We start from the raw sequence: 25,031 nt of genomic DNA, 5'->3' as shown, positions 1-25,031 counted from the left end.
ATCGATTCTAATTTGAGGATAATGTGCTAAACTAATAATTTGATAATTTGTAAGATAATACATTATAAAAAATTCATACATGTTCCACATAATATATAAATTAATAATTTCTTAATATACAATGCTTATGTGACACACCCCGATCCAAAATGTCCGCTAGGACGTCGAATCGAGCTATGTTGGCCGACACCTGGAAGGTGACGAAGCCATAAAGTGTAGTAATGTGGAAAATATGAATAAATTTAAACCTAAAAGTGCATAAAGACAAGAGTACGTTGTGAGCGGGAATGAACTCATTTCACACGCGACGTGAGAGCATAAGTGAAGTACAGTAGTGTGGGTAAAGATCATACCCTCAAAGGTAGCCACCTATACTGAGATTCACCAAGAATCCTCGTCGATACGAATTTTCAGCAGCTAAAACCTGAAGGGGCAAAAAACAAAAAACGTGAGTGGCCAAAAACAAAGCTTTTTGAAACCATCTCTCTTTCCAAAGATAATAACCCCTCACCGTAAAACCCGTATAATTTCCTAGAAAATAATACTACATACGTATAAAGAAATTAGGCTTGAGAGCAATGAAAACCAAAGTATGTGCCATGTCAAGTATCTCAGCAATGAAATAAGTAAGTCAGGTGAAATAAATCAATATAAATGATATGTCAGCCGGAGTCACCTAATATGACCTGTATAGCTGAACCTATAACTCTTCAAATATGCCTGCACACCAGTCTGATCCACATATTGTGGTTTGTATGACAAGTTGAGTGTAAATAAGTACGCTCAAGTGTTACAATCACGTGAAGCCTGTGCGATAAATCACAAGTCACCTACGAGTCGGAACCACCTGATGTGGTCTGTAGATAGGCTGGCACCTTCCTTGGATCTAAGGTAAGCGTGTGGTGGGGGAGGTGAACAATCACATGAAGGCTAGGCCCTGGCCTCGGGCGAAGCACTAACACCGAGATGTAGGATAATGAGCACTAAATACATCTAAATATAACCATACACACTGCAATTACTATCATCAATATGCATTCACCTGAAGCTTACCTGATTAGAGTTCAAAATTGGCTGGAAATTATCTGAATCACGCCTAGAAGTCTAGGCCCAAAACCTTGTTCTTCGAACTTGTGTTTTGGGTTCATTTTCAATGAAACAAAACTCAAAACTAGGTTTATGGCGGTGAAGACATGCAGATAATGGTGGTTTTGATGTTCAACAAGCCGAAAGATTTGGTGATGATGGTGGTTTGTTTCACGGGAGAAAGGAAGAGCCGAGAGAGAGAGTTAAGAAAGTAGAGAGAAGAGCTATAGAAGAAAGAAGAAAAAGAAAGAGAGAGAGTGTTCCAAAATAGTGGGGGTGGCCCCACGTGGCACTCATCCAACGGTCCGACAAAATACCACATATTCAATTAATTATCAATTTACCAAAATATCCTCAACGTTTAAAGATTCGTAGAATCTTCGTTATAACTCCAAATTACATTTTATTTGCATCCACGCGTTCGTAGCGACGAGTACTACGAGAATACACCAAGAAAACGAGTCTTACATGACATGACATGGCAGTCAACAAGAGTCAACACTTTGCCTCGAAGGGCATTTTCGTGAATTCACATTTAAAAATCATAAAAATCATAATTTTTAAGGACGGGTCGTTACATTATAATTCAAGTGTGAAACCTTACTAAAATATGACTCAATCATTGTTTCAACATGATAAGTTCTTGTATGGTTTTCTCATACTGCAACAAAAATTATTCAATATCGCCACCGCTTTGAGAGTTTGTTTTTGCGAAACGGGCTTCATATTAGAACTATCATCTTCGACTTCATCTTCTTGATCTTCTCATGGTGCTCTCAATTATATGTTCGTCAGTCAACAAATTTGAAGTTGTGTTTTCTCCAGGGTAGTTCAAGAGGTCCTTGACACCCATTCCATTACGATAATGTTCACAAAATAGAATAATGTAGTGCATTTAACATTGTATAATCTATTTCTGAGAAAGAAGAAAAAAAAAAAAAAAAAAAAGTAGATTCATGAATTTTACTTGGTTAAAAAAATAGATAGAATTGTTAGTTCGTCAACAAGAAACTAAATACAATGTACAATATTTAAAAAATAAGGAATACTTTGATAAATTAAAAGATTTCTTTGGTTCCAAGGCTATTAGTTTATAAAGGTTCAACTATAATTCAAATAAGAGGTGTTCTCAACTTAACCATAAAGTGAGACATATTAATCTTGTGATTCACTTATATTATAACTCATGGTGTTTTATAAGGTGTTCAGAATAAAACAAAATTTCTCGTTAGGCTCTATTAGCTAGGCAGTTAACATAGTTAAGGCTTTTCAAGGATGGTTTTAGAGCCAATGAATGTCAATATTAATCTTGTAGAATATACGGTTTCTACAGTCTCAATGTACCCACCTAGACGATGTTATTAACTATTGTTCATCTCCTTCGCGGCTTGTATCAAATTTCAAACCACATAGTCTCAACATGCACTTACAGTGGCCACCAGTGTATATGCCGAAAAACGGTGGGCAAATTAAACTAGCTATTTTCACTTTTCAGTAACATGTGACTATGCGAGACGTTGTCCCTAGCGGATTTGGATCCCATCCAGATTCATCTTGTGGGGATCTAGGGATCCTCACATCTTAGCCATCTATCATGCATCGTGCGGTCAGAAATTATTTAACTTTTTTATTTAAAATTAAACACAAATAGTACTTGACGAAAACTGACCATCTAATGTACGATAAACAGCTATGATGTGAAGATTCATAGGATTCCCATAAAGTGGATTCGGAGAGGATCCTCTTCCATCCCTAGCTAGCTAGCTGTATCAGGGTAATGATTAATTTTTGAAATTCATCACACATGGACTCCACATGTAACTGACACTCATCATCTTCTATTAGCATTTATGAGTTGGGTAATACTAGGGAGATCAAAATTTTAAATTAAATTGGTAAACTAAATGATATGTTATCAATAGAAAATAAACATGTTAATCAATGCTTAAGTAATAATCCAATTATCAATAACAACATTATTTGATTTGCAGATTTGGTTTAAAACATTTGATTTCCCTACCATTATCCTTATGAGTTTGTTTACTAATTTCACACTCACAGTCACGCACTTGCTCACTCTGATGATCTGATCAAATGCATTATATGCATATTATTGACTCTTGCACATCGACATTTTAATTTCTGTTGGTTGACATATAGATATGTAGATAAGGCCATATGCTAAGCGGAGCTACAAAACATGTCCCATGATATACTAGATTCATCAATCTAGCTTTTTTCCTAATTTCACTTTTGTCATCCATGCTAGTCCTTCCAATTGTCGAACTCAACCACACAAAAGATAGTTTCATTTCTATATCTCAATTTTAAAGTTCCAATATAAACAATTACATCAGTTATAAACATACCAAGTAGAACACATATTTCCCAAAGCTTAAACAAGACAAATACTCTAGTAATGATAAGTTCTCCAAGAAACCTCTACCTCAATTCTAAAGCTAGTGCCTAACTTTGTATTCCAATCCAAGTGCCAAGCTTCACGAACAATCTCCTAACATCATGTATTTCTTCCTCTCTTTTCTTTTCTTATCTCTACACACACACACACACACACACACACACACATAAACAGAACCACAAATATTCAAACTAATACTTTTCATGTAAACTACATACAACGTATAAAATATTTTGGACAAGTTGTATCAAGTAGTCGGGACTCTGGTGATCGAGAGAAGAACTAGATGACAAAATAACAAAAGGGAAATTTGGAATGACAAAGTTACAGGCGTTAAGTTTACATGATAAAGCTTGCGGACCACCGCTGCAGTGGTAAATGCATGGTATGTGACGTGCATGTCCGTTTGTTTTATTATATAAATTAATGGTAAATGCATGGTATTGAAGTTAAGATGCATTCATGAAATATAATTTATGTTTGTTAACATGATATAATTGATTTACATGTTGCCTCACATTTGATTTAGCCGTGACAATTACCCTTGATAATACTTAAGTCCCTACTGAGCCGTGGTTTCGCTCACCTTGTACATTTTAGACTTTGTAGGTTTGGTACAAGATTAATGAAGAGTATACGAGCTGAGATTGTGTTAGAGGAGAGATTTATGGTTTTGCTTTATTTTTATACACTTGTAAGGTTTCTCGGATTATTTGTATAGAGAACTTTATTGTTGTTTTGTTTTATTTTGTTTTATTTTTACTCGCACAATGGGCATAGGGTTAATTTTTCCACTGCCTCCATGTACGGGTTGTTGACACCTTTGGTCATGAGATAACACGAGAGGTAACATGTTAAACATATATATACATATATATATTCGATAAAGAAAGATTAGGTGAGATTAGCTCTTCGACAATGGTCTTATGAGAGACACATACCCCACCACGAAGAGGAGAGGACCATTACATTTAGAAACCCCCTGCTTATCCCTCCTCCACCAAATTTACTGATATTAATGAAAGTAAATGAAAAAAATTCCAAGTAGAAGGACTATGCCAAGACTCGTAATGACAAAACGATCAACGAAAACAATAATAAGGACAAAGCGAAATGTCACGAGCATGTGCAGAGGCTACAAATTAATTTGGAATCGTAAACCACCAATAATAAGTATAACTATCTGCCCAAATGAAGCTAAAGCATATGCAACCTGATTTTTTTTTCTCTATAAATATGTGCACACATAAATCGCATTTGACGAAGTCGCAAGAGAAAACTTTTCTAATCCACCATCGGAAACCAAGGGACGGTATTAGGAGCATAGCCATGAAGTCTGTTTCAATCCATAAATGTTTCCAATCTCTGACTCAAGTCATAAACATGATCGCAATCAAAGCAAGAATTTCTGCAGCAACAAATTTTGTGTGTGATGCAAAAGCACCAAGTGCTCCACCCTCTGATGAGCGAAAAATCCCCCTAAAGCCTGCACATGCATTGGTGCAAGATCCATCGGTATTAACCTTGAGTCACTCAAACATTGGCAACCTCCAAATGACTAGAATAAAAAATGGACCCACAAAAGAAAGCGATGGGATACCAAATATAGGCTACAGACCACTCAAAAAACACACTAGCGCCGAGTCATAAAACCAAGCCGCTAGCCAACACTTAACGTAATCTAGAGAAGCAGACTTACAGATATAGTACACTATTATATAATATTATACTTCTGTAGTCTAACAATTATGTCTGCATTTAGATGGCAGAAAAAAAAAAAACCATAGTATTGATTCGATTATTAATAAGTCGTTCTCATATGTATAATGTATATGGATAAGCACGGAGTAGTGAGCATTGGATAATGAGGACAGATGAGACCAAATTTTAGACCGCTGTCGGGGTTGGTTATAGTCAGACGTTCAACTTATTTGGATAATTCAATTCTTCTTTATATAGTATCTAACAATATCAAGGTCTTTTGCGATAAGATTTAACACATGTCGAATTATGCAGGTTATTTGAGCTATGATAATATTAGTGCGATTAGTAACAAGTCGTTAGCACAATTCTAAAATCTTAAAATAGTATCAAAACGGATTCATATGATGATCATACCAATTGTTAATAAGATCTCGACCACGACGGTTTCAATTGTGAACAAAACCCCGAAATCGAAACACAACTAGTAAAAGTGAGCACATTTCATCAAATATAAGCTGCAGTTTATATTATTTTTCTTTTTCAAAATAACATTCACATGGATGTTGCTGAATGCCGAGTTGCTTTCCAATTCCATGGTTTCCGGCGTAGGGCATCCCTGGTTTTGATACGCATTTAAGTTGTTTGACATATGGGCCGATTTGTGGACTGTGGCAGTGGCTGTGGCAGCAGCCATGAGTTTTTCTTTATTATTTGGACCTTTACATAATGTAAGGATATTCAGACGAACAAGTGGGGCTTTTCTGCATATTTAAAGTCGGTCAGATAGGCCAAGATGAGCAAACCCATGTGACAGTCTTTGATCCCTGACCTCATACTCCAACTTACTCAAAAATTTGACGACTCTACAAATAGAGGCACAAACATTTGAGTTTCACACTACTTCTATAGCTTTTATAACAAGCAGCTAAGGAAAAATATAGCTTTTGTATTAAGCAAATTTAGCTAGAAAACCCCATCATTCCAAGTTCAACTGTAAATTTTCAATTCGTTTTAGGGTTTCATATATCATGGGTATGATGAAGCACATTCTCAAACTGCAGTCTAGGTCATCATCTCATGTAGTCCCGAAAGGCCATGTTGCAGTTTATGTTGGAGAATTTGGAAAGAAGAGGTATGTGGTTCCAGTGGCTTACTTGAACCATCCTTCGTTTAAGGTCCTGCTTAAGAGCGCAGAAGAAGAGTTTGGCTTCAACCATCCAATGGGGGGTCTAACAATTCCATGCAAAGATGAGACTTTCATTAGTCTCATTTACGAGCTGGGAATTGCCAGATTACAAAGATGATGGAGATTTTTGGTAGACTTCGGAATGGTGGAGACCTCATATAAGATTTTTGTACATGTATTTAGTAGCTAGGAGGGAAAGTTCGAATTTAATTATGATTTGGTGACTGAGGTCCTTGTTAATTAATTTTAGGATTTGACTACAATACTTACATGTATTTAATTTAACTTTGTACAATTTGAAGTATATTTAATACGGCGTTAATAAGTTAGTATGCTAATATAACGTTGATCAGTTAGTAAGTTAATATAGAGCTAAGTAATCATGTCTGTCAATATTTCACTATTCCCGATTATTGAATAAATGAACACAATATTGATAAATTTTTGCAAGGAAATATTTATAATAATAAATCAAATATTGGCTAAACCGCTTGGATTTGAGTGAATTTTTGCACTAATGATATTTTATTGATAACTTAAAAATAAACAGTATGGATCATAAAATTATATTGTAGAATGGACTCAAACGGCTAGTTAATGCTGCATTACCTTACACTGTATTTGCTTAATTTGTTGATGCCGTGTTACCTTACTAATTATACATACATATATACATATATATATATATATATATATATATAAATAAATAAATAATTGTTATTGGCACTCCAAATTTCTTATATACATATATATATATATATATATAAATAAATAAATAATTGTTATTGGCACTCCAAATTTCTCATTCTACACTCCAAACTTTCTATATTTAGAAAGAAAAATATACAATTGTGAGGATTATAGAATGAAATTTTTAAAATGTCAATAATATTTCCCTATATATATATATATATTATTTTTTTTTCCAGGAGATCGATGGTCTATAACTAGAACATCCATATTGTTGAAATGTTGCACCAACAGCTTAATTATGTATTGCCTATGTTTCTTTAGCACAATAACATCACATGGTTTTGTTTTCTTTTGTTCGGTCCATGCAGGCTGCTCTTGAATTTAGTTAGGAACGTGCTCTCAGCAGCCTCACATTTTCTTCAATTTGATACTTCAGCAATGGAACATGTGGGGGCAGCACAAGAGATTAAGGGCAAATGTATTTGTTTATTTTTAGGGACCCTTAATAGAGGTAACTCTCCCTCTTTTTTTTTTTTTTTTTTTTTTTTTTTAATAAACTATGTTATTTATACTAAAAGGATGGGGAAGTAGGCTAAGCCTCATAATGGACTAGTAATAATGTGGTTAAAATTCGTCTTTGGCAAGAAATCGAACCTAAGACCTCTCACTTACAAATGAAGATGAATACCGCTAGGCCGTAGTAATAAGTAACTCAATAGAGGTAACTCTTGAATCCACACTGCATTCGATGAATAATACTTGTATTCTCTTTTGGAGATGAACTCATTCTTCCACTTGCAAATAACGTATTTTCACTTTAGAAAGTTCATAATCGGAATCATTCATTGTCTTAATCTTCATTTGAAAATCATTCCTACAAAAAACCAATCGAATTGGAGATCATTTAGTCATTCAAATGTATCAAATAAATCAACAGTGTAAGTATCAAATCACATATTAACGATGTCCCATTCATATATTTAATACAGTGTAAGGAATGCCAACATTATTCTAATCAAGTTTTTGCAAAGTCTTCAAGTAATGGTACATTGTTTATCTTGGGTTGGATTTGGTACAATCGTAATCACATTACTTCTCCAAGAGGTTCAGTCATAACGCTTAACGAGAGAGTGAGGCAAGAGTAGACTCTGTAGAGCTTTGTATCACACCAAACAAAACCCTGGCAGTTTTCAAAAAATAAAATAAAATAAAACAACACCACCCTGGCTAAAACGTACCATGTGGTTGCTATGGCCTTTTAGGCCTTGTGTCAACAGAAGTAACTTATTGACTTCAGTTGTTATAAGTGGGTTCGGCTTAATAGGTTCAGCTAAAACCCGAAACTATTTCGAAGCCCATTTGACATTTAACCTCCATGATAATTGATTAAATATTTTAATTAATTTTTTAATCCAATAATTTCTAATTGAAACTGGTTTCTTATCTTTCAGTTTCAATTATAATTGCATATCAAAACTGACTTGCGTGCTAATTTAACATCATTGTTTTCACGATCTAGTGATATTCTTATTCACTTGTAAGTGAGAGGTATTAGATTCAATTTCGCCAAAAACAAATTTGAACCATATTCTTGCTAGCTTATTGTGAGGCTATACTTAATCACCTTCCGCTTAATGTAGATAATATCGTTTGTTAAAAAAAAAAAAAAACGAAAATCTTTTGTCAAAAAAGAAAAATATTTTATTTTGAGTTTAAGAGTCACATAAATCGGTTTTCTTGTCTTTCTATTACAATTGTATATCAAACAAAGTAGAGAGAGAGAGAGAGAGAGAGAGAGAGAGAGAGAGAGAGGGATAACTCTATACTGGTATATATAAATATAAACAAGGTTGACACTGTCATAATCATACATTTCAACTTCCGTGATGGTATTGAACACACAAGTACAACTCTGTACTGCTGTTTTCCCTCACTTTTTATTGTCTTAAAGCATACATTTATGAAAGGGTCATCACCAATTTCCAACTCCAAGGTACCACAAAGACACTGGAATGATGAATTGGCTGATGTTCTTTGCGCTCCATTACTCCTCGGCTGTCGCTCTACTCACTCTAAAAACTCCCGTTACTCTTCTACAAACTCTATGCAAGAAAGAAGCTTCCAAATCCTGTGTCCCAAGTTTGAAGGAATTTATAAGATTGGGGTTTGCCGGTATGCATCAGCCGAGGTTAGGAAAACTGGATTAGATGCTTCTAAAATGGCTACTTAAGTTATGCCCCCTTTTACTCCAAGGACAGATTGCCAGTTCGAATGTCCCGCTGCTGGTGTGTGATTCCCTTCCCCAGCTGTAACTGCGAGGAGCCAAATTCTCCTGGTTTTCCAGTGAAAGAAGCAAGCTTTGGTTGAAACCATCTTTTCATGGCTAACCCACTGATTTTAATTTTTCCATGTGATTCATTTCCTTGGTATGGTAACCCAACCCTTCTTAATAATGCTGCAACTGATTGCCCAATCCTGTCAAACAAAGATGTCTTCACATTAATAATATAAACAATATACACTTCTCTGAGAATCCATGAATTTTGGGCGAGTTCAGATGATGTGCATGCAGTTCTAGTACATATGTTACCCCAAAAAACGTTTCCTATAAATCGACCTATGGAATCATTCACTTGGACCTGAAACCTGGTTTAATTGACTGTTTAACATAAAGCATGACCTTTGAGAAGGATTAGTGAAGTCTATCTGTGAGCATGTCTCGAAAATGGAAATCCGATTAAATGTTATATAGCATTAGGCAGCTGATAATTTGGTATTCAACATGATTGAAGACCTCCGTACTTGTGTAGCAGAATTTGATACATGTAGGTTTAGTTGTTGTGCTTATTTATTTTTCTATTTTGAAAAGCCTAGAGAGTAGTCATTACTCATTAGCCATGTATTCGATGATTTGATCTTCAAAACAAATAGCTACAAATTATGTATATATGTTGTCATCTTAAAGGCGCTTTTTCTTATCTTGGTTACTAGCGTGCACTTATCAGTGTGGCGTAAATTCATCTTACTAGACTTACATGCTGTCAGACTAAATAAATAGAAGTTGCACAAAGGCTCATTTGATTGCATACTATAACTGTTTAAGTAATAATTTTCACCTTCCGGCAATGTTGATTGTCTTCCCCTTAGTAGACACAATTTGTGTCTTCTCTACAGGCAGTAAAATGGTCATGTTGGGTAACTTTGCACCTGCAAGATATACCACAGTAAGGGTGCAATTAAGATTTCAGCTTCATACAAAAGAAAGGCTCACCTTTTTATCTTAAATTTCCGTTCTCTGAAATCTTAATTTTCACAATTTCTTTCAATTCAATGTTCTTGGCACTGAACTGACTTGAAAGTCAAAAGTCAATTATCGTTTTTTTTTTTTTTTTTTCCTCGAACAAGCAGAAAGATATGTAGTTTCTATTACCAGCAGCAAGTCGATGTCTGAGACCTCTCAAAACGGTCAAGATGTAAACCTGCCAAGTTTGAAACATCATTTCATGAGTAATTCATGCATCACTTGTCCTTTTTTAGGGAGGTCTGGGTCTCTCTCACTCTCTCATCTCACTGACATACTCATCAGATAGCTATGTTTATGTTACTAAAGACAAGCTATCAAATTCAGAAATCTTAAAGGAAAATGAAAATATGGATTCCTAGAAAAGCTAAAGATTAAAAAGAGAATCCAGAAAAGATGTAAAGAAAGGCCTGTTTACTGAGTGAAAGGTCAACCCTTAACACAACTTTCTCTGAGGAGTCTTCAGAAATATCACAAAACATAAACTGTTACCTTCGCAGTTAAGAGAAAGTTGCATGGAAACTAATGGGAGAACTCACCTCCGCAGTATGCATTTGCAACTTCCTTGCGTCAATAACAACAGGACTTGCTTTGAAGGATACACATGGAACAATTCCAAGTGAAGCAGCTTCCTTCAAGTACGGAACATTATGAAAAGTTTTACATTTAGTTTTGCAATAACTCAAGAATTCAAGAAACGCACTGAAAATTTTAACTTCCAACTGACCTCAAGTAATGAGAATGCACGAGGGTCATATTCACCAAACCCATCTATCAATGAACAAAGGTTTGAAGGTCTTGAAGGTCTTGATGTGTCGGCAGATACACCAAGATTCTCTATAAGCCTATTCTTGAATGACGCATCGTAAGGGAGCTGCAAGCATCCCAAGACTGGTGATATAACTTCAACGGTGGGAACATTACCAGCTACAATAGTTTTTCGGTAGACCATTAAGGCCAAAGATGCCCTATAGAAACAATGCAATATATAGAAACTGGTCAGACGACTGATTTTAGCCTATAAACATAAATTATGATTTTTTATTTGGTACGTAGAACTTTTAGGACAAACACAGAGATACTAGTTCTTATTCTCCTTCCCCCCTTTTCTGCTTAGGGATCACAAACCTCTTTATAAAGGTATACCATTACATACGAGTATAGAAGTGACAGTCTGAAGATCAGTAATATAGCTTTTGCCGTTAAGTGTTTTTATGTTCATGCATACCAAACAACTGGAGAACACCTTCCAAATACATTATTTTACTTTTCTAATCTCCAACAACCAAAAGTCTTACAACCATCACATAAGTCAGTGTCAAATACCATTCACTATCAACTTGAGGCCGATCAACCGACAAAGCAGGTTCACCAAGTGCACATGCCTTCTCAGATCTCCGTAAGCACATGCCTTCAAAGAGATGAAAGGTTATATAAAGGTGTTAAAGACAATACACATGCAACATAAATTAGAAATTAAACAAATGAATGTTTGAACAACAAACAGTGCAACTGTCCAATTCATCATTCCTTAAAGATCAAAGAATAGCACAGAATCAAAGCAATTGGAAAAGGAGATGCATACCCTATCTATAACTCATACGGATCTCCACTACCTAACAATGCTATAATCAATCGTAATTATATCTGTGCATATATTTTATCTCAGTAATGATTACGGATTATAATTTTCAAGTTGTACTTTTTCTTTTTCTTCTCTTTGCATCTAAATGAACATCGCTTTAGAGATCATCTCATTTTGAACTTTCTTACAAAGAGAAACTTGTTATGGGAAAAACATTGAAGTAAACCAGTTCACAAAACCGACATAAGTCAAGTCTCAGTAAGAGGGTTACATATTTTTACCAGATCACTAACACAACAAAAAAGGCTCAACCAAACACCATCTCATAACTAATATTAGCTTAAATTGGTATCTATGCACATCAAATAGGGAAAATAATACAACCTAAATATAGTAGAGATTAACTTTAAAGATGGCTAGGATTAGAAAATGAATTTGAGACATCACAATAGTAGGAATTCAAGCTGGTGATTTGTTGGCAAGACTAGGCATCTCGTGAACAAAACAAACATAAGTTTGGTAAAGCGTTAAAAGTTCTATTGAAGGTTATAATAGATAACTTTTTTGGCATCTTCTTTCAAAGTTATTCCCTTATTACAATGGAGTATCAGTTTGCAAATCAATGTGGGGAAAATGAATTTATATTCATTCAGAAGCCAAACCCAAAAGGACAAAGAATTCAGTAACTACTGTATAAAACTCACCAATAATGCATCTACACATGACAAGGTTTGGAGCAACCCCATCCTTTTCGGCTTGAGAAAGGAGCATTTGGCCAGATTCTAGGTCATCCTTTCTACAAACAGGGTGCACAGAAAAACAGGTGCACATTTGCATTTCCATTAGAAATGACATACAAACCAGTAATTATCATAAGCACTACATCAACTCTAGAAGACTCACTTTTCACTTGCCACCATAAGTATGGAGTATGTTATGCTGTTTGGACGCAATCCTAATCCCTTCATTTGCGATAGAACTTCCATAGCCTTCTGTAGTTGATCCCCGTCACCTAAAGTGTGAATATTGGCATCTCAATTAAGTTTGCCAACGCACAGAGACGTATTCTACATAAATGCCTCAGAAAATGTGGCAATTAAGGATTTCACAAAACAGAAGGAAACGTTATCCTACCTATTCCCACATTATTTTGGAAAGACAATACGGAAACATGTAGAGACTTACACAAGGCAGTGATTAAAGCATTGACTGTTGAAACAGATTGCTCAATTTTGGTGTACTTGAGATACTCATAGAGCTCCAGTGCTTTCTGCCAGTTTTTAGCCTGAAACAAAAACAGGAAATGTGTTATAATTATAATTAAAGAATGTTTAGGTGCATTAAAAAAGGTCTACATGAAATGGAAATAAGTATGGAAGTTAATCCCAAGATTTTTTCTCCTCGTCACCTGATTGCACAATTACTCTCTGTGTATGGTTTACCTAGACCTCTAAGCCACTTCAGCACCATGCAGAAGTGACATTTCAAACGGTATGTTACAATTGTATTGGGTTGAAAAAACAATGAAGAAATCGTTAGAAGCTACTATGGAGCATTCTTAATGACAAATACTCGGATAAAAAATACTGGGGGTTTTTTTTTTTTTTTTTTTGAAAAGAAACAACAACACTTTATTAAAAAATAACATGAATTACAAAATAGCGGATAAGAAATCCACATTAGCTAAGACCTCTCAAGAAGATCTATTATCACGTAACATAACCTCAACCAAAATCATTTTACGGCTGCTAACATATCCCACACTATACGAGAAAAAAGAATAATTCCTGAACTCATTTGAAACTGATGGCCAGTATCTTACTCTACCCCATAGTTATGCTACCCCAACTCCTTTATAATCCTCAAAAACTCTTCGCTCCAACCAAATGTTCCAAAAAACTGCCAACACCAAACAGCCCCACAAAGCTTTAGCTTTCCTCCCCTTTCCTAAAGCCTCAAACTTGGTGCTTAGAAGCTCGAAACAACCCTTTGGAATGACCCAACTAGCTCTAACTTCCTGAAACATTTTCCACCACAACTGTATTGAGTAAGAACAATGGAGAAAAACATGATTAACACTCTCCTCAGATTTACACAAGCTGAACCAATGGGGAGAAATTCAAATAAAAGGCCTTCGCCTTTGAACTTGGTATGGAAGGTATGAAAACACAATATACATATAAATATTAATTTATTCAATACAAAATGAAAAACATAGCACAAAATTCAGTCTGGTTTTCTTGATTTTGGGATTTTATTAAATAGGTTTGAATTTCTATTCATTTTCAGTTTGCATGTTTGGACCATATTAACTTACCTATGAACAAATTACGCCTAACTATTTAAAATAAAAAATTAATTAATTTACCACAGAAATGCCTATGTAAGACATACATTGCTACAGGCACCCATCAATGAGCTGTAAGATACAGTTCCAACTTGTATTCCCCGATTTCTAGCTTCGTGTAGGATACCAAAGGCAGCATCTAGCTTTCCAGCATGCCCAGCAACATCTACTAGTGCACTGAGAAACATCTGCATGAAGTCCAAAAGCTTATGGAAGAATTGTATCGGAAAAGTAAATCTCGTATGACTGAATAAAAAGATCACATAACACATTAGAATCTGTTTCCTTCCTCCTAAACACAATCAAGGATAGACTGAAGGAGAACACAGCTGTAACTTCCCCTCCTAAAGACCCATGTGATTTCCTACCTCTCTAAACCAATAAAAAAAATTCTCCTTAACACGCTCAGAATAATTGATTGAAATGGAATTCATCTGTATTTTCCACTTCTTCTACAGACCATTTTGATTCCATATCTTATGTAGACCAAATAAATTTAGTGACAACTAGATTCTAAAACAAGTCGACCAGTGTTGAGACAATTTCAACTAAAATTTATTGCTCAAGTCAACATGACATGGGAAAGATCTAATGCTGAAAAAAAAATACCTCATCAGGGACCACGCCCTTACTGGTCATGTCACTATACACACTGCAAGCAAATTCCCAATCGCCTGTCGGGCTGCAAGAATTAACAGCTATGGTGTAAACCTCAGAGGAGCCCCTTATCTTATATTTATGGACCAACTTATATACTTCTCGTGCCCGATCAACCTACAAGAATGAATCAATCTAAATTGATTAAACATAAAAGAAATAACATGGAAGTAGAAACACTGCATGCACCATAAATTTCGAGAAATTGACCCTGCAATTTTTGTAAGAAAATGATAAACCTTACCTGACCAGCATTTGCGCATGCCTTTATTAGAGCACCGACGGTAGTGTGATCAGGTTCTATGGGTTGTGTTTCTGCCAGCATTTCTCCTAAAACATCAAAGGCACGATCAACTGCTCCTGATTGACCACACGCAGTAATAAGCGCATTGAATACAACTCGGTCTGGCTTCACTTTCTACTGCATGTAACATTTTATCAGCATGAAAACTTTATGCAGGAAGAAACAAGAAACCATACCCTTTCACAGAAATCAAAAGGTTGATGGAGTAATATTAGTAACTAGAGATTGATTGTAAAGTGTCTCAGGGTACCTTAGACCTCATTATCCCATAAGCACCAAATGCCTTGGCCACTTCCCCAGCTCTGCCACAACCATCAATCAGTGCCCCATATGTGTGAACGTTTGGCTCTACTCCAGCATTGACCATTTCATGGAAGACCTAGGGAGTGAAAAAAAAACATGTAGTTGAAATACCATGGGGAACTCAGAGCAAGACGCCTATGCAGAGGTTCTGTTCAAGACGTATCGTAAAAGGAAGACAACCATTTACCAACTGGGCATTCATTAATTACAAAAGTCATAAATGGAAAACATAGTGAAAATATCAATACTTAGTTTAAGTGAAATCAAATTTAAAGCTTCAGAAAAAAATAAAAGCTGATACTAGAATTCCAATTGAGGCATAGATGAGAATCAATTTATATCGATCTTCAGGTATTACTAACAGAAAGTCAACTTGATGGTCTTCACTTAAAGGAGTGGGCATATCAGGTTCAATTTTTTCAGGATCAGAAATTCCTTCTCCATATAAATTATAAAACAAGCCAAACAAGGAGAACTTGCCAGCCCTGGCAGTAATTGGGAATTTGGGACTAAAAGAGATAATACTTTGTTTGAGAAAACTTCGGTTAGAGATTCAAACAATCTAAAAATACAAACAGAATGGAAGATATCATACATCAAACATCGTGTACACTTTTCCACTTTTACCGCATGTTGATATCAGAGTGGTGTAAAGTTTGCAGTCGGGCTTCAGTCCAGCCTCCCGAGCAAGTCTCACAACTTGGAAAGCTCCTAAAACCACAACAAAGATATCATGAACTGACTTTACGCGAAACGATTAATAGCTCTGATATAGTGTATAAAAAAATTTACCCTCTGAATCTTGAGAACTTGCACAGACAGTCATGAGCATATTGTATGTACTCAATGTTGGATTTGGAATCAGTTCAATGAAACGAAAAGCTTCATCAACAGCCTTTTTTGATTTGCAGTTTTCAAAAAACCTTGCATGATAAACCTGATGCAAGAAAACTCAATAAAATATAGAAAATGAACAGACAAGAACGAATCATTAACTGATTACATCCTTACCTTATTCATATCCAACAAACCCCTTCTTTGCAAATCTTCAAGCAACTTTAGAGAGTCGGCTAACCTAAAAAGCCCGTATTATTCAATGATCAGCTTTTAGATAAGATACATGGAAAACAGACAAACTTATATGGACAATCAAGAATCTATGTCAAAATAACTCTATTTGGGATCTGAGAATTCATATCTAGGGATTTCAGTAAGTTAATATCTAAAGTTCATAAGGATGTTTAAAATGCAAAGAACTGTGTTATTGAGGGGTATAACCAAAAAATTACGAAAATTCACATTGGTTATATTTAGTCATTTCAATTCAACGTATAGTCATTTCAAATACATTACACTCAGTAATTTTATTGTTGTTCAACCAAAGTAAAGTTACTGTAAAAATCCAAAACCATTCTAACAAATTCGTAAGTTGAAATTGAGCTTGTGAAAGATAACATGTACCTCCCATCCTTAAGCAAACGATGGTAGGCACCTAATTGCTCTGATAGAATATCTCTGTCATTTGTAAGAATACCATTTGGGTGGGGAATCTGGGTAGCCGAATGTCTTACTTCTTGGTCGCTTGAATAGCCACTGCCATTTCCCAAGTCCTTTCTGCTGTGAACTCCTTTATAACTAGCACTATCTATCTTTCCTTCCATAGACTCTGAACAAATACCCTTTTTACAAAGTCAGTAAAATGGGAAAAAAAAAACTCAAATTTCTAAGACTTCCGCAAATTAATCCAAAAAATTTACTTGTTCAAATTACCATATAGATATCAAAATATGGTCTTTTTCTTCTGGCAATGGCATTACCTGTAGTGTGATCGGAAACTTGTGGCAGTAAACCGGCCCCCGTCATAGTGCTGTTTCGTAAAAATGAAGATAATTTTTTACCATTCATGCTTGCTTCTGATTTTGTCTCAGAGTTGTTTCCCTCATAAAACATGTGAAGCTCTTCCCTCACTGATTCTCTATGAAGCAAAGGAAATCCAGTAGCTTCACCCACTTCACTGACTTCATCCACTTCATCTTCTTCATCGCCTTCATCGGTTTCCTCATCACTCACAGAATCAGGATCCAAAGCCACGCCGAAATTAGATTCGCCTACTAATTTGGAGAACTCCTCAGAAATTGGGTCGTAATCAACACATTCAGATCGTTCCTGTTGCTGCAGCTGTGCCAACTCTGCAGAGAAACGAAGCGGTTCAAACACCGCGGTTGATTCGAACACCAAAGGAGAAAGCGACTCCTGCGCTGAATTGTGAAATTGCAGCACCGGCGTCGGCGCCGGCGTCTCAATTTCTTCAACTTTGCCGCTCAAACCATCAAAACCAAGAATCTGATTCTCTTCAATCGGAGCTTTACCGTTAACCTCCCTAATCTCTCTGCCCCCAACATCAAAATTCTTCCGGGGCTTGACGGAGCGATTGAAGTAGAAGACGGAGGCAGCAGAGAAGGTGACGACGGCGACCACGACGAGGAGGGAATGCGAATCCAGAGAAGCTCTGATGAGAAACTTCGAGGGAGGAGAGCGGTGACCTCCGTCCAAGCTCCTGCGTTCTCTATGGGAGCGGAGACCGCCGGCGAGCGGGCGGAGGCTCTGGCCGCAGCCGAGAAAGTCTCTACGAATGGATCGGCGATGGGAACAGGAAGAAGAAGAGAGAGGAGTGCATGAGATTAGGGTTAGGGTTTGAGGCTTCGCGGAGAAGCTCATCTCCTAGAGAGAGAGGGGAGAGAGAGAAGAAGAAGAAGAGCGGAGGAAGAAGCTATCAGAAATGGTGAGTGAGGAGATGACTGAGAGAGAAACTAACCAACTGCCTTTGCTTTTAATTTAATCCGTTATTTTTGTTGCTCATCCATTTGCTGCTGACGTGGCAAAATTCCTGGTTCCGGTTTGGCTTTTATTATTCTGCATTCTGTTGGCTATGAATTGTTTTTGGTTTGCGGGCTGTCGTCACCTGCCGTCTTTGCCTCCGATGACGGCCCAAGATAAAGCAATTCTTTTGTAGGCCCAAAAATATCCAGTCCGATATCAATTTTTGTAGCCATCTTTTTTTTTTTTTTTTTTTTTTTTTTTTGAACTTTAATGAGAAGTTCCCGATTCTGTTTACTTTAACGAAAAATTATATTTTTATATTAAAAGTCAATCTGGTACTATTCAATTTACCCTTTATTTTGTCCTTATCGTTAAAACTCAAAATTTTCAAACCCTTTTCATTAGTTGTTTTTTTTTTTTTTTTTTTTTTAGAAGAATGGTGAAATTAATTTAAAGAGATATTTCGGTAACATACAAGACTTCGAGAGTCATACAAAAGAGTGTTTTAGCTTGGGGAAGAAAATACCCGTCCCAAATATAAAGATTATTACATTTATGCTTGATAGAAGTAATGGCATCTATGGTAAAGTTTGATTTCCTATAAACGTGATTCCACTCAAGCGATTCGAACGAGGAAACAAGCTATTTTATATCATCAACAATGGTTCTAATTCTCCAAGGCACTACAAACTTTTCAGAGACGACATCAATGACCATCTTCGAGTCTCCTTCCACTATGATCTTCTTGAGTTGACGATGTTCTGCTAAATTTAGAGCATCTCGAAAAGCCAATGCTTCTGCCATGGTAATAATATTAGGTCCAAGATGACGAGAACCAGCAAAGGCAGGCTAATGATTTAGGACTAGTTTGGTATTTATGTGCTTAAAAAAAAAAAAAAAAAAAAAAAAACTCTTTTTATTGTGCTGTGAGAATAAGCAGTTATGAAATAAAGCAGTAGAGTGTTTGGTAAACTCTTTTTTGTAAAAGTTCTTTTGGAAAGAAAAAATGCAGTATTATAGTGTTTGGTAAACTTTTATGTAAAACAATTATAACTATGTGAAATGAGTAAAAAGGGTATAATACTAGATGTGTCATTAATTTAATTTTCTTAACAAATAAAGATGAATTACTATATATACTTTCTTTTTAAAAGAAAAATATTTATTAACTTTATCTTAAACATATAATCCAACGTTTAACAAGAAATCATAATTCAACATTCAACATATAATCCAACATTTATGCTACTTCACGTTTTCAGTTTTTTTTTTTTCACCCAAAACTGTGAAAATAAGCTGTCTTTAAGTGTTTACCAAACACCTTTTTGAGCTCAACTTTTTTTTATACCTAAAAGCACCGCAATACCAAATCAGTACTTATAATGATAAAACCACTGCAGCTGAATTTCACTCCAACGAACCATCAAAATTGAGATTGTAGAAACCTTGCGGGAGCTTTCCATGTGATAGGGTTGGCAACATTTTCTGGCTTGTTGGGCTTCTGTTTCAATTTTGCATTCTGGAAATCCTTGCCAAGTGTAGCATTCGTCCTTGGACTACGAGTCGGATGAGGCTATCATTCCATATTTGACAACAAAGAATTACAACTTTACTAAGATTTGAAAGATCATCATTATCTAAGGCTGAAAGCCTATTTAACCAGTCCTTAAATGCTTGTAATTGAGGATGAATGAAACAAATTAATACGTAATTTCCAAACTTCTTAAGCTTGGGCATAATAAACAAAACGGTGCAACTGGTCTTCCTTTGCATTCTTACATAAGGGGCAAAGAGTTTGACCATTAGGGTTTTGTTTACCTAATCTTTTGTTTGTAGAAAGTCTATTTCTTATAACTAACCAAGTAGAAAATTTAACTTTATGTAGTATATTAAGTTTCCATACTTTGTGTAGCAAGTCTTTGAAAGGTGCACTGCGATCCTTATCAATTTGATTTAACAGAGAAACATCCATTTGGAGAAGGTCTTTAAATAAACTCATCCTCCTTATTCTGTAGCAGGATCAGGATAGCTAATAAACTCATCCTCCTCATCCTCCTTAGCCCTTTTTCACTAACCTTTTCTTGTTATATTGTTGAGGAAAATTATAATTTTTTTGTTGTGTATTGGTTATATTGAAAGAAATGTGCTCTTATTTTATTTGAAGGCTTGTTTATTTTGTCATTTTTTTCTCACTATTTATGCGATTTCAAGAATATGGTTTTAATTATTCAATAAAGAAAACAATAAAAATTATGTATGTGTATATCAACCTTTAAGCACATGAGACTATGAAGATATAATTAATAACTTAATAATTAATTGCAGTATCTGCAAAACGATCGCTACTATCACATGATAGAAGGCACATTACAAACTTTTTTATAATTAGTTGTAGAAACTGCAAAACCGTTTTTACTGTCACACGATAGGCGACACATAACTAACTTTTTTTAATTAATTGCAAGAACTGTAAAATGATTGCTGTTCTTTAGAGAAACCCTCCACCAAGACTAGGATTCCAAGCACTGAAAGGCCAAGTAGAAGTGTTTTCATTCAACCCACCACCAGTGCTACTACTAGGCTGATTTGCATGAGTCTGCATCATATGATCATAAGGCCCATCAGCAGTATTTGAGCAAGAGCTCCCTACAAAAAAGTTATTATTATCATTGGCGGTCTCAAAAACTTGGGGCAAAAGCATTTTGCCTCTAGTCTCGTTCACTTTGCACCCGAGCTCCTCCATATAAGTTTTTAAAAACTCAAGCCTGTCGGTCTCAATCTCTTCTAGTGGGCACTCCCACCAGTTCTCTGACATACTCTCCTTCATTGTTTGGCTTATGTTGACCCCAAGCTTTTTTTCGTTGTCGACTAGCACCATCACCTTCGTGAGGTCTTGGCTCAAAACATTCAAACTCACGTTCCGGTAAGCCTCAAGCATCTGTTGCATATCATGACCCATGGTCAACTGGGCGAGTGAGAGTCTGCCCTCAAACCTATCAATCAACGTCTCAAAGCACGGGTGACCAAAGGAAAAGACTTTCTTGCCCGGTGAGAAGACCATGAGGGCAATCTCTGCACCACACAAGGTGCAAAGCTCACTGGCCTTTTTGAAAAGGCCATTCCTCCTCTTGGAGAATGTGACTTGGAGACTAGCCTCATTCGTAATCTTTGTCATTGGCACTCTTTGGCGACCCCTACTCGTCCTAGCCATGGCTAACACACTCAATTGATTGTTGTGTGTAGTTGGTGGTAGTGAGGTAGGTATTTATTGTGTTTTGGGTACATCGAATTTGGGACTGAGGGAGACAGGTGTCTCTAGCCACCTAATAAGTTATTAGTCTTGGTTGTCATTGTTCTTTCTTAATTTGTATTTAGTTACTAAGATACTAGTTTGGGAAAAATGTGAATCACTTTTTTTAGCATAGATGGTAAATAAATAATTAATTTGTATTGGCTAATTATTGACTCATAGTCAGTATGACTCCTTACAGTAGAGAGTATGGTTGGAGTACAACTTTTTTAGAGGGCTCTTAAAGAAAATTTTGATGATTTTAGGGCTCTTAAAGAAAATTTTGATGATTTTAACAAAAAAAAATTGCTATAAAATAGAGAACATAATTGGAGATGCTATAATGCTTTCTAGTACCCACCAAAATAAGATTATAACTGATATTTATCTTGTATTGATAATGAAGTTATAATAATACGTTATTAAATATAAAAGCTTCTCATTAACAATTATAGCTTGTATCATCATAAATTAAAAATTAAAAATTAAAGTAATATTGTTTAAAAATTTTACCATTAATTTCTCTTAAACAAATCGAAATTTTACACTATAAACATGTTGTTAAGATTCCTGGACCGGCCCTTTTTCTAATGGCTCTTGGGGGTTCCCACATTCTTCTAAAATTTGTCTGGGCCTCCAAGTTGAGTACTAGCCTAATCTGATCCAATTGCTTAAAATCTGCAATTTGAGTAGAAGCGTTTCGGCCCGTGGCGCCTTTTCGTGCGACGTGTTTGAAACAAACCGAACAAGACCTATAAGTATGAGACGGTTTTTCCTTCCCCTACGAACCCTTCCTTCTGAAACTCACACTCACTTCAGTCTTCAGGGTCTTGATCCTCTTCTTGTTTTCAATTGGGTTAATTTCTTTACGAATTACTTCTTTTACGTCGCTGTAATTTCCTTTCTTGTTTTTTTTCTATTTTTCACACAAATGCAGATACAGAAGGTGCCAATTAATCTGTACATGCGATATCAGAGTCACAATGGTGGAATCTTTTCTTGCAAGGGTTTTTGTGTAAGTAATCAAATGAACTCCGTTTAGGTTTGTTCCATCCCAGGTGTACGTTCTTAGTTTCCTGGAAATTAATCAATTAGTAATATAAATTTGTTTCTGTTTACTACAGGATGGTGTTTGGTTACGCCTACCCGGCGTATGAGTGCTATAAGACTCTGGAGAACAATAAGCCAGATATTCAGCAACTTGTCTTTTGGTGCCAGTACTGGTATGTATGCATAATGTACATGGATAATCACTTTTCATATTTTGAAATTATTTTGATCATTCATTTTTCTAATTGATATTAGGGTTTCTCTTTCGATATGGGTTTGTTTTGCAGGATACTAGTTGCTATGCTTACTGTATTGGAGAGAATTGGGGATGCCTTATTTGCATGGTAAAGAATTTGCTTACAAAACTCAGCAATATTTCTCTTAATCTTTTGTTACGTACAATGAAACTTTCGTACACTTTTGTACAGATTAATATCTCATATAATGCGTGTGGGGAATAGTTAAAATGAATGTAGCTAGTAAACTTATGTGTTGACTTGATATACATAATTGATTCTTTTCAGTTTTAAGCCTTTTCATCTAATAATTATTTACATTGTCACGTTTTTCAAGTCTCATAATTTTATATTTTAATACATGTGATATTATCTAAGGTGAAGAACTTAACATAACTTTTTTATTATATAATTTTCTAGTTTTTGTGATGTGAATTTAGTGTTCCATAGGCGTTTAATTTCCCATTATTGACTCATTGTTCTCCATCTTTTTTTTTCTTTTTTTTTTTTTTAAGGTTACCAATATACTGTGAAGCCAAATTGGCATTGTTAATATATCTCTGGTCATCTAAAGTGAAAGTAAGCATCATCCTCAATCCTCTCAAATTTATCGTAGAATTAATCATGTTTTTTTTATGAGAAACATGCCTTTGATGAGGTCGGGCTACTCTCCATATTGTCAATTGGTTTTATGATACTGAATGTTTTAATTAACTTTGCAGGGAACGAGCTATCTTTACAATCACTTCTTCCAGAATTTTGTTTCACAACATGAGTTAGAGATTGATAGCAAAATATTAGAGTTTAGGGTTAAGACTGGGGATATTGCAAACTACTGTTGCCAAAAGGCTCTGAGCTATGGCCACAAAGGTGTTTCTGAGATTTTTCAGTATGTGTCTTCCCATTCGGAGTCACAGCCTCGTCGCGACCAGGTTTGTAGATGTTACCCTAGCTAGTGTTGTTTTGTTAGGGCTTTGCTGTACGAGAAAAAATGTATGTTTAAAGACCACAGATACATATTTCGTGTACATAATCAACATTTGCAAACAGTGTGGCAAATGAACATTTTTATATACCAAATAATATATATAATAATGTGAAGGTATATGGATATTTCACGTAATCTTGTTGTCTCTGCAGAAGCAAGGCGAGTGTACTGAAAGAGTAATTTCTTCTGGCCAGTCTGAAGCTGAAGCAACAGACCAAAGAACACGAGAAAGCAAATTTGAAGATAAACCAACTGAATCAGTGACATCGTCTGGAAATGGAATGCCAATTCCCCCCAACAGAAAACGATGGTTAAGAAAGTTCATGAGACGATGCGTACGTGGGAATTAGGGCATTGGAGGATATATTCCAGTCTGCATCAGCCTTTACATATATATGATGTGTGTGAAGATAGAAGTGTAGACGTAATATGTACCTAATTGACAGCATCATTTTTTGTATGTACAGGTAATGATATTAATAGACATTATCATCACCAAGGTACATTTTATATAAAGAAATTAATCGGAGACTGTATGTGTATAAACCATAAAAGTGTCAGATTGTGAAAAGCATTTGCAACTTAATAATTACCTTTATCATCAGTAAAGCGATCTTCACTGATACATGATAGAAGACACGTAATTAACTTTTATAATGAAAGGCATGTGTATAAACCATAAAGTGTCAGAATGTGAAAACATTAGTAACTTAATAATATTACCTTCATCATCGGCAAAACGATCGTCTCATGTGGCATTTAAAAAACGAACGATAATCGTTGCCACATGATAGAGGCACGTGAATTTTTATAATATGATCGTATTAATCTTTATGAGGATTCTTCCAATGTATGCTTGCGGTTGTAAACTGTAATTTGTCTATAATACAGTGGGCTAAAAATCCAGATATTCTTCTTTATAGTTAAAAGTTAAACAGCGTGCTGTTGAACCCTTTCCTATTAAGCTTTGTCATACTTTTCAATGAAAACTAGTATTTGAATAGTCTTTCATGAAAAAAAAAACCCCACACACACAAAGGAACTACACCGAATATCATTACAC

At 35.5% G+C, this 25,031-nt stretch overlaps 3 protein-coding genes and 1 pseudogene across 3 annotated transcripts; 2 read left to right on the top strand and 2 right to left on the bottom strand.

Annotated features, from left to right (window-relative positions):
• The first annotated feature begins 6,111 nt into the window (after window positions 1-6,111).
• Window positions 6,112-6,744, top strand: LOC137722442 (auxin-responsive protein SAUR21 pseudogene; annotated as a pseudogene).
• Window positions 6,745-8,894: 2,150 nt separating this feature from the next.
• Window positions 8,895-18,403, bottom strand: MRL1 (Pentatricopeptide repeat (PPR) superfamily protein). Its single transcript, XM_068464479.2, has 18 exons — window positions 17,403-18,403; window positions 17,047-17,251; window positions 16,597-16,660; window positions 16,378-16,522; window positions 16,181-16,296; window positions 15,533-15,661; window positions 15,223-15,396; window positions 14,931-15,095; window positions 14,369-14,509; window positions 13,160-13,259; window positions 12,878-12,986; window positions 12,679-12,770; window positions 11,716-11,800; window positions 11,117-11,357; window positions 10,929-11,021; window positions 10,519-10,567; window positions 10,205-10,295; window positions 8,895-9,563 (listed from the first exon to the last, which is right to left on the bottom strand). Exons 1-18 carry the CDS (start codon window positions 18,301-18,303, stop codon window positions 9,332-9,334), a joined length of 3,132 nt encoding a protein of 1,043 aa, XP_068320580.2. The 5' UTR covers window positions 18,304-18,403; the 3' UTR covers window positions 8,895-9,331.
• A 2,490-nt stretch (window positions 18,404-20,893) lies between these two features.
• Window positions 20,894-21,616, bottom strand: LOC137724887 (agamous-like MADS-box protein AGL62). Its single transcript, XM_068463539.2, has one exon. The coding sequence runs from the start codon at window positions 21,614-21,616 to the stop codon at window positions 20,894-20,896; it is 723 nt and encodes a 240-aa protein (XP_068319640.2).
• A 1,061-nt stretch (window positions 21,617-22,677) lies between these two features.
• On the top strand, window positions 22,678-24,318 carry LOC137724886 (putative HVA22-like protein g). The gene is made up of 6 exons (XM_068463538.2): window positions 22,678-22,709; window positions 22,819-22,917; window positions 23,032-23,088; window positions 23,496-23,559; window positions 23,703-23,912; window positions 24,121-24,318. Exons 1-6 carry the CDS (start codon window positions 22,678-22,680, stop codon window positions 24,316-24,318), a joined length of 660 nt encoding a protein of 219 aa, XP_068319639.2.
• Window positions 24,319-25,031: the final 713 nt, after the last annotated feature.

The sequence above is a fragment of the Pyrus communis genome, chromosome 5, assembly GCF_041283825.1.
Source record: "Pyrus communis isolate YQ-2024b chromosome 5, ASM4128382v1, whole genome shotgun sequence".
Taxonomy (NCBI): Eukaryota; Viridiplantae; Streptophyta; class Magnoliopsida; order Rosales; family Rosaceae; genus Pyrus; species Pyrus communis.
Note: the sequence above shows the minus strand (reverse complement) of the source record. Positions and strands in the feature narration are given on the sequence as shown.

Coding starts and splice junctions, on each gene's coding strand:
- MRL1 (XM_068464479.2), bottom strand. CDS start 18,303: ATGAGCTTCTCCGCGAAGCCTCAAACCCTAACCCTAATCTCATGCACT. Junction 11,358..11,715: donor CCTCAAGTTGATAGTGAATG/GTATTTGACACT, acceptor TTGTTTCTATAG/GGCATCTTTGGCCTTAATGG. Junction 9,564..10,204: donor ACAATCAACATTGCCGGAAG/GTGAAAATTATT, acceptor TTTGTTTGACAG/GATTGGGCAATCAGTTGCAG.
- LOC137724887 (XM_068463539.2), bottom strand. CDS start 21,616: ATGGCTAGGACGAGTAGGGGTCGCCAAAGAGTGCCAATGACAAAGATT.
- LOC137724886 (XM_068463538.2), top strand. CDS start 22,678: ATGGTGGAATCTTTTCTTGCAAGGGTTTTTGT. Junction 22,710..22,818: donor TTTCTTGCAAGGGTTTTTGT/GTAAGTAATCAA, acceptor TGTTTACTACAG/GATGGTGTTTGGTTACGCCT. Junction 23,560..23,702: donor TCTGGTCATCTAAAGTGAAA/GTAAGCATCATC, acceptor TTAACTTTGCAG/GGAACGAGCTATCTTTACAA.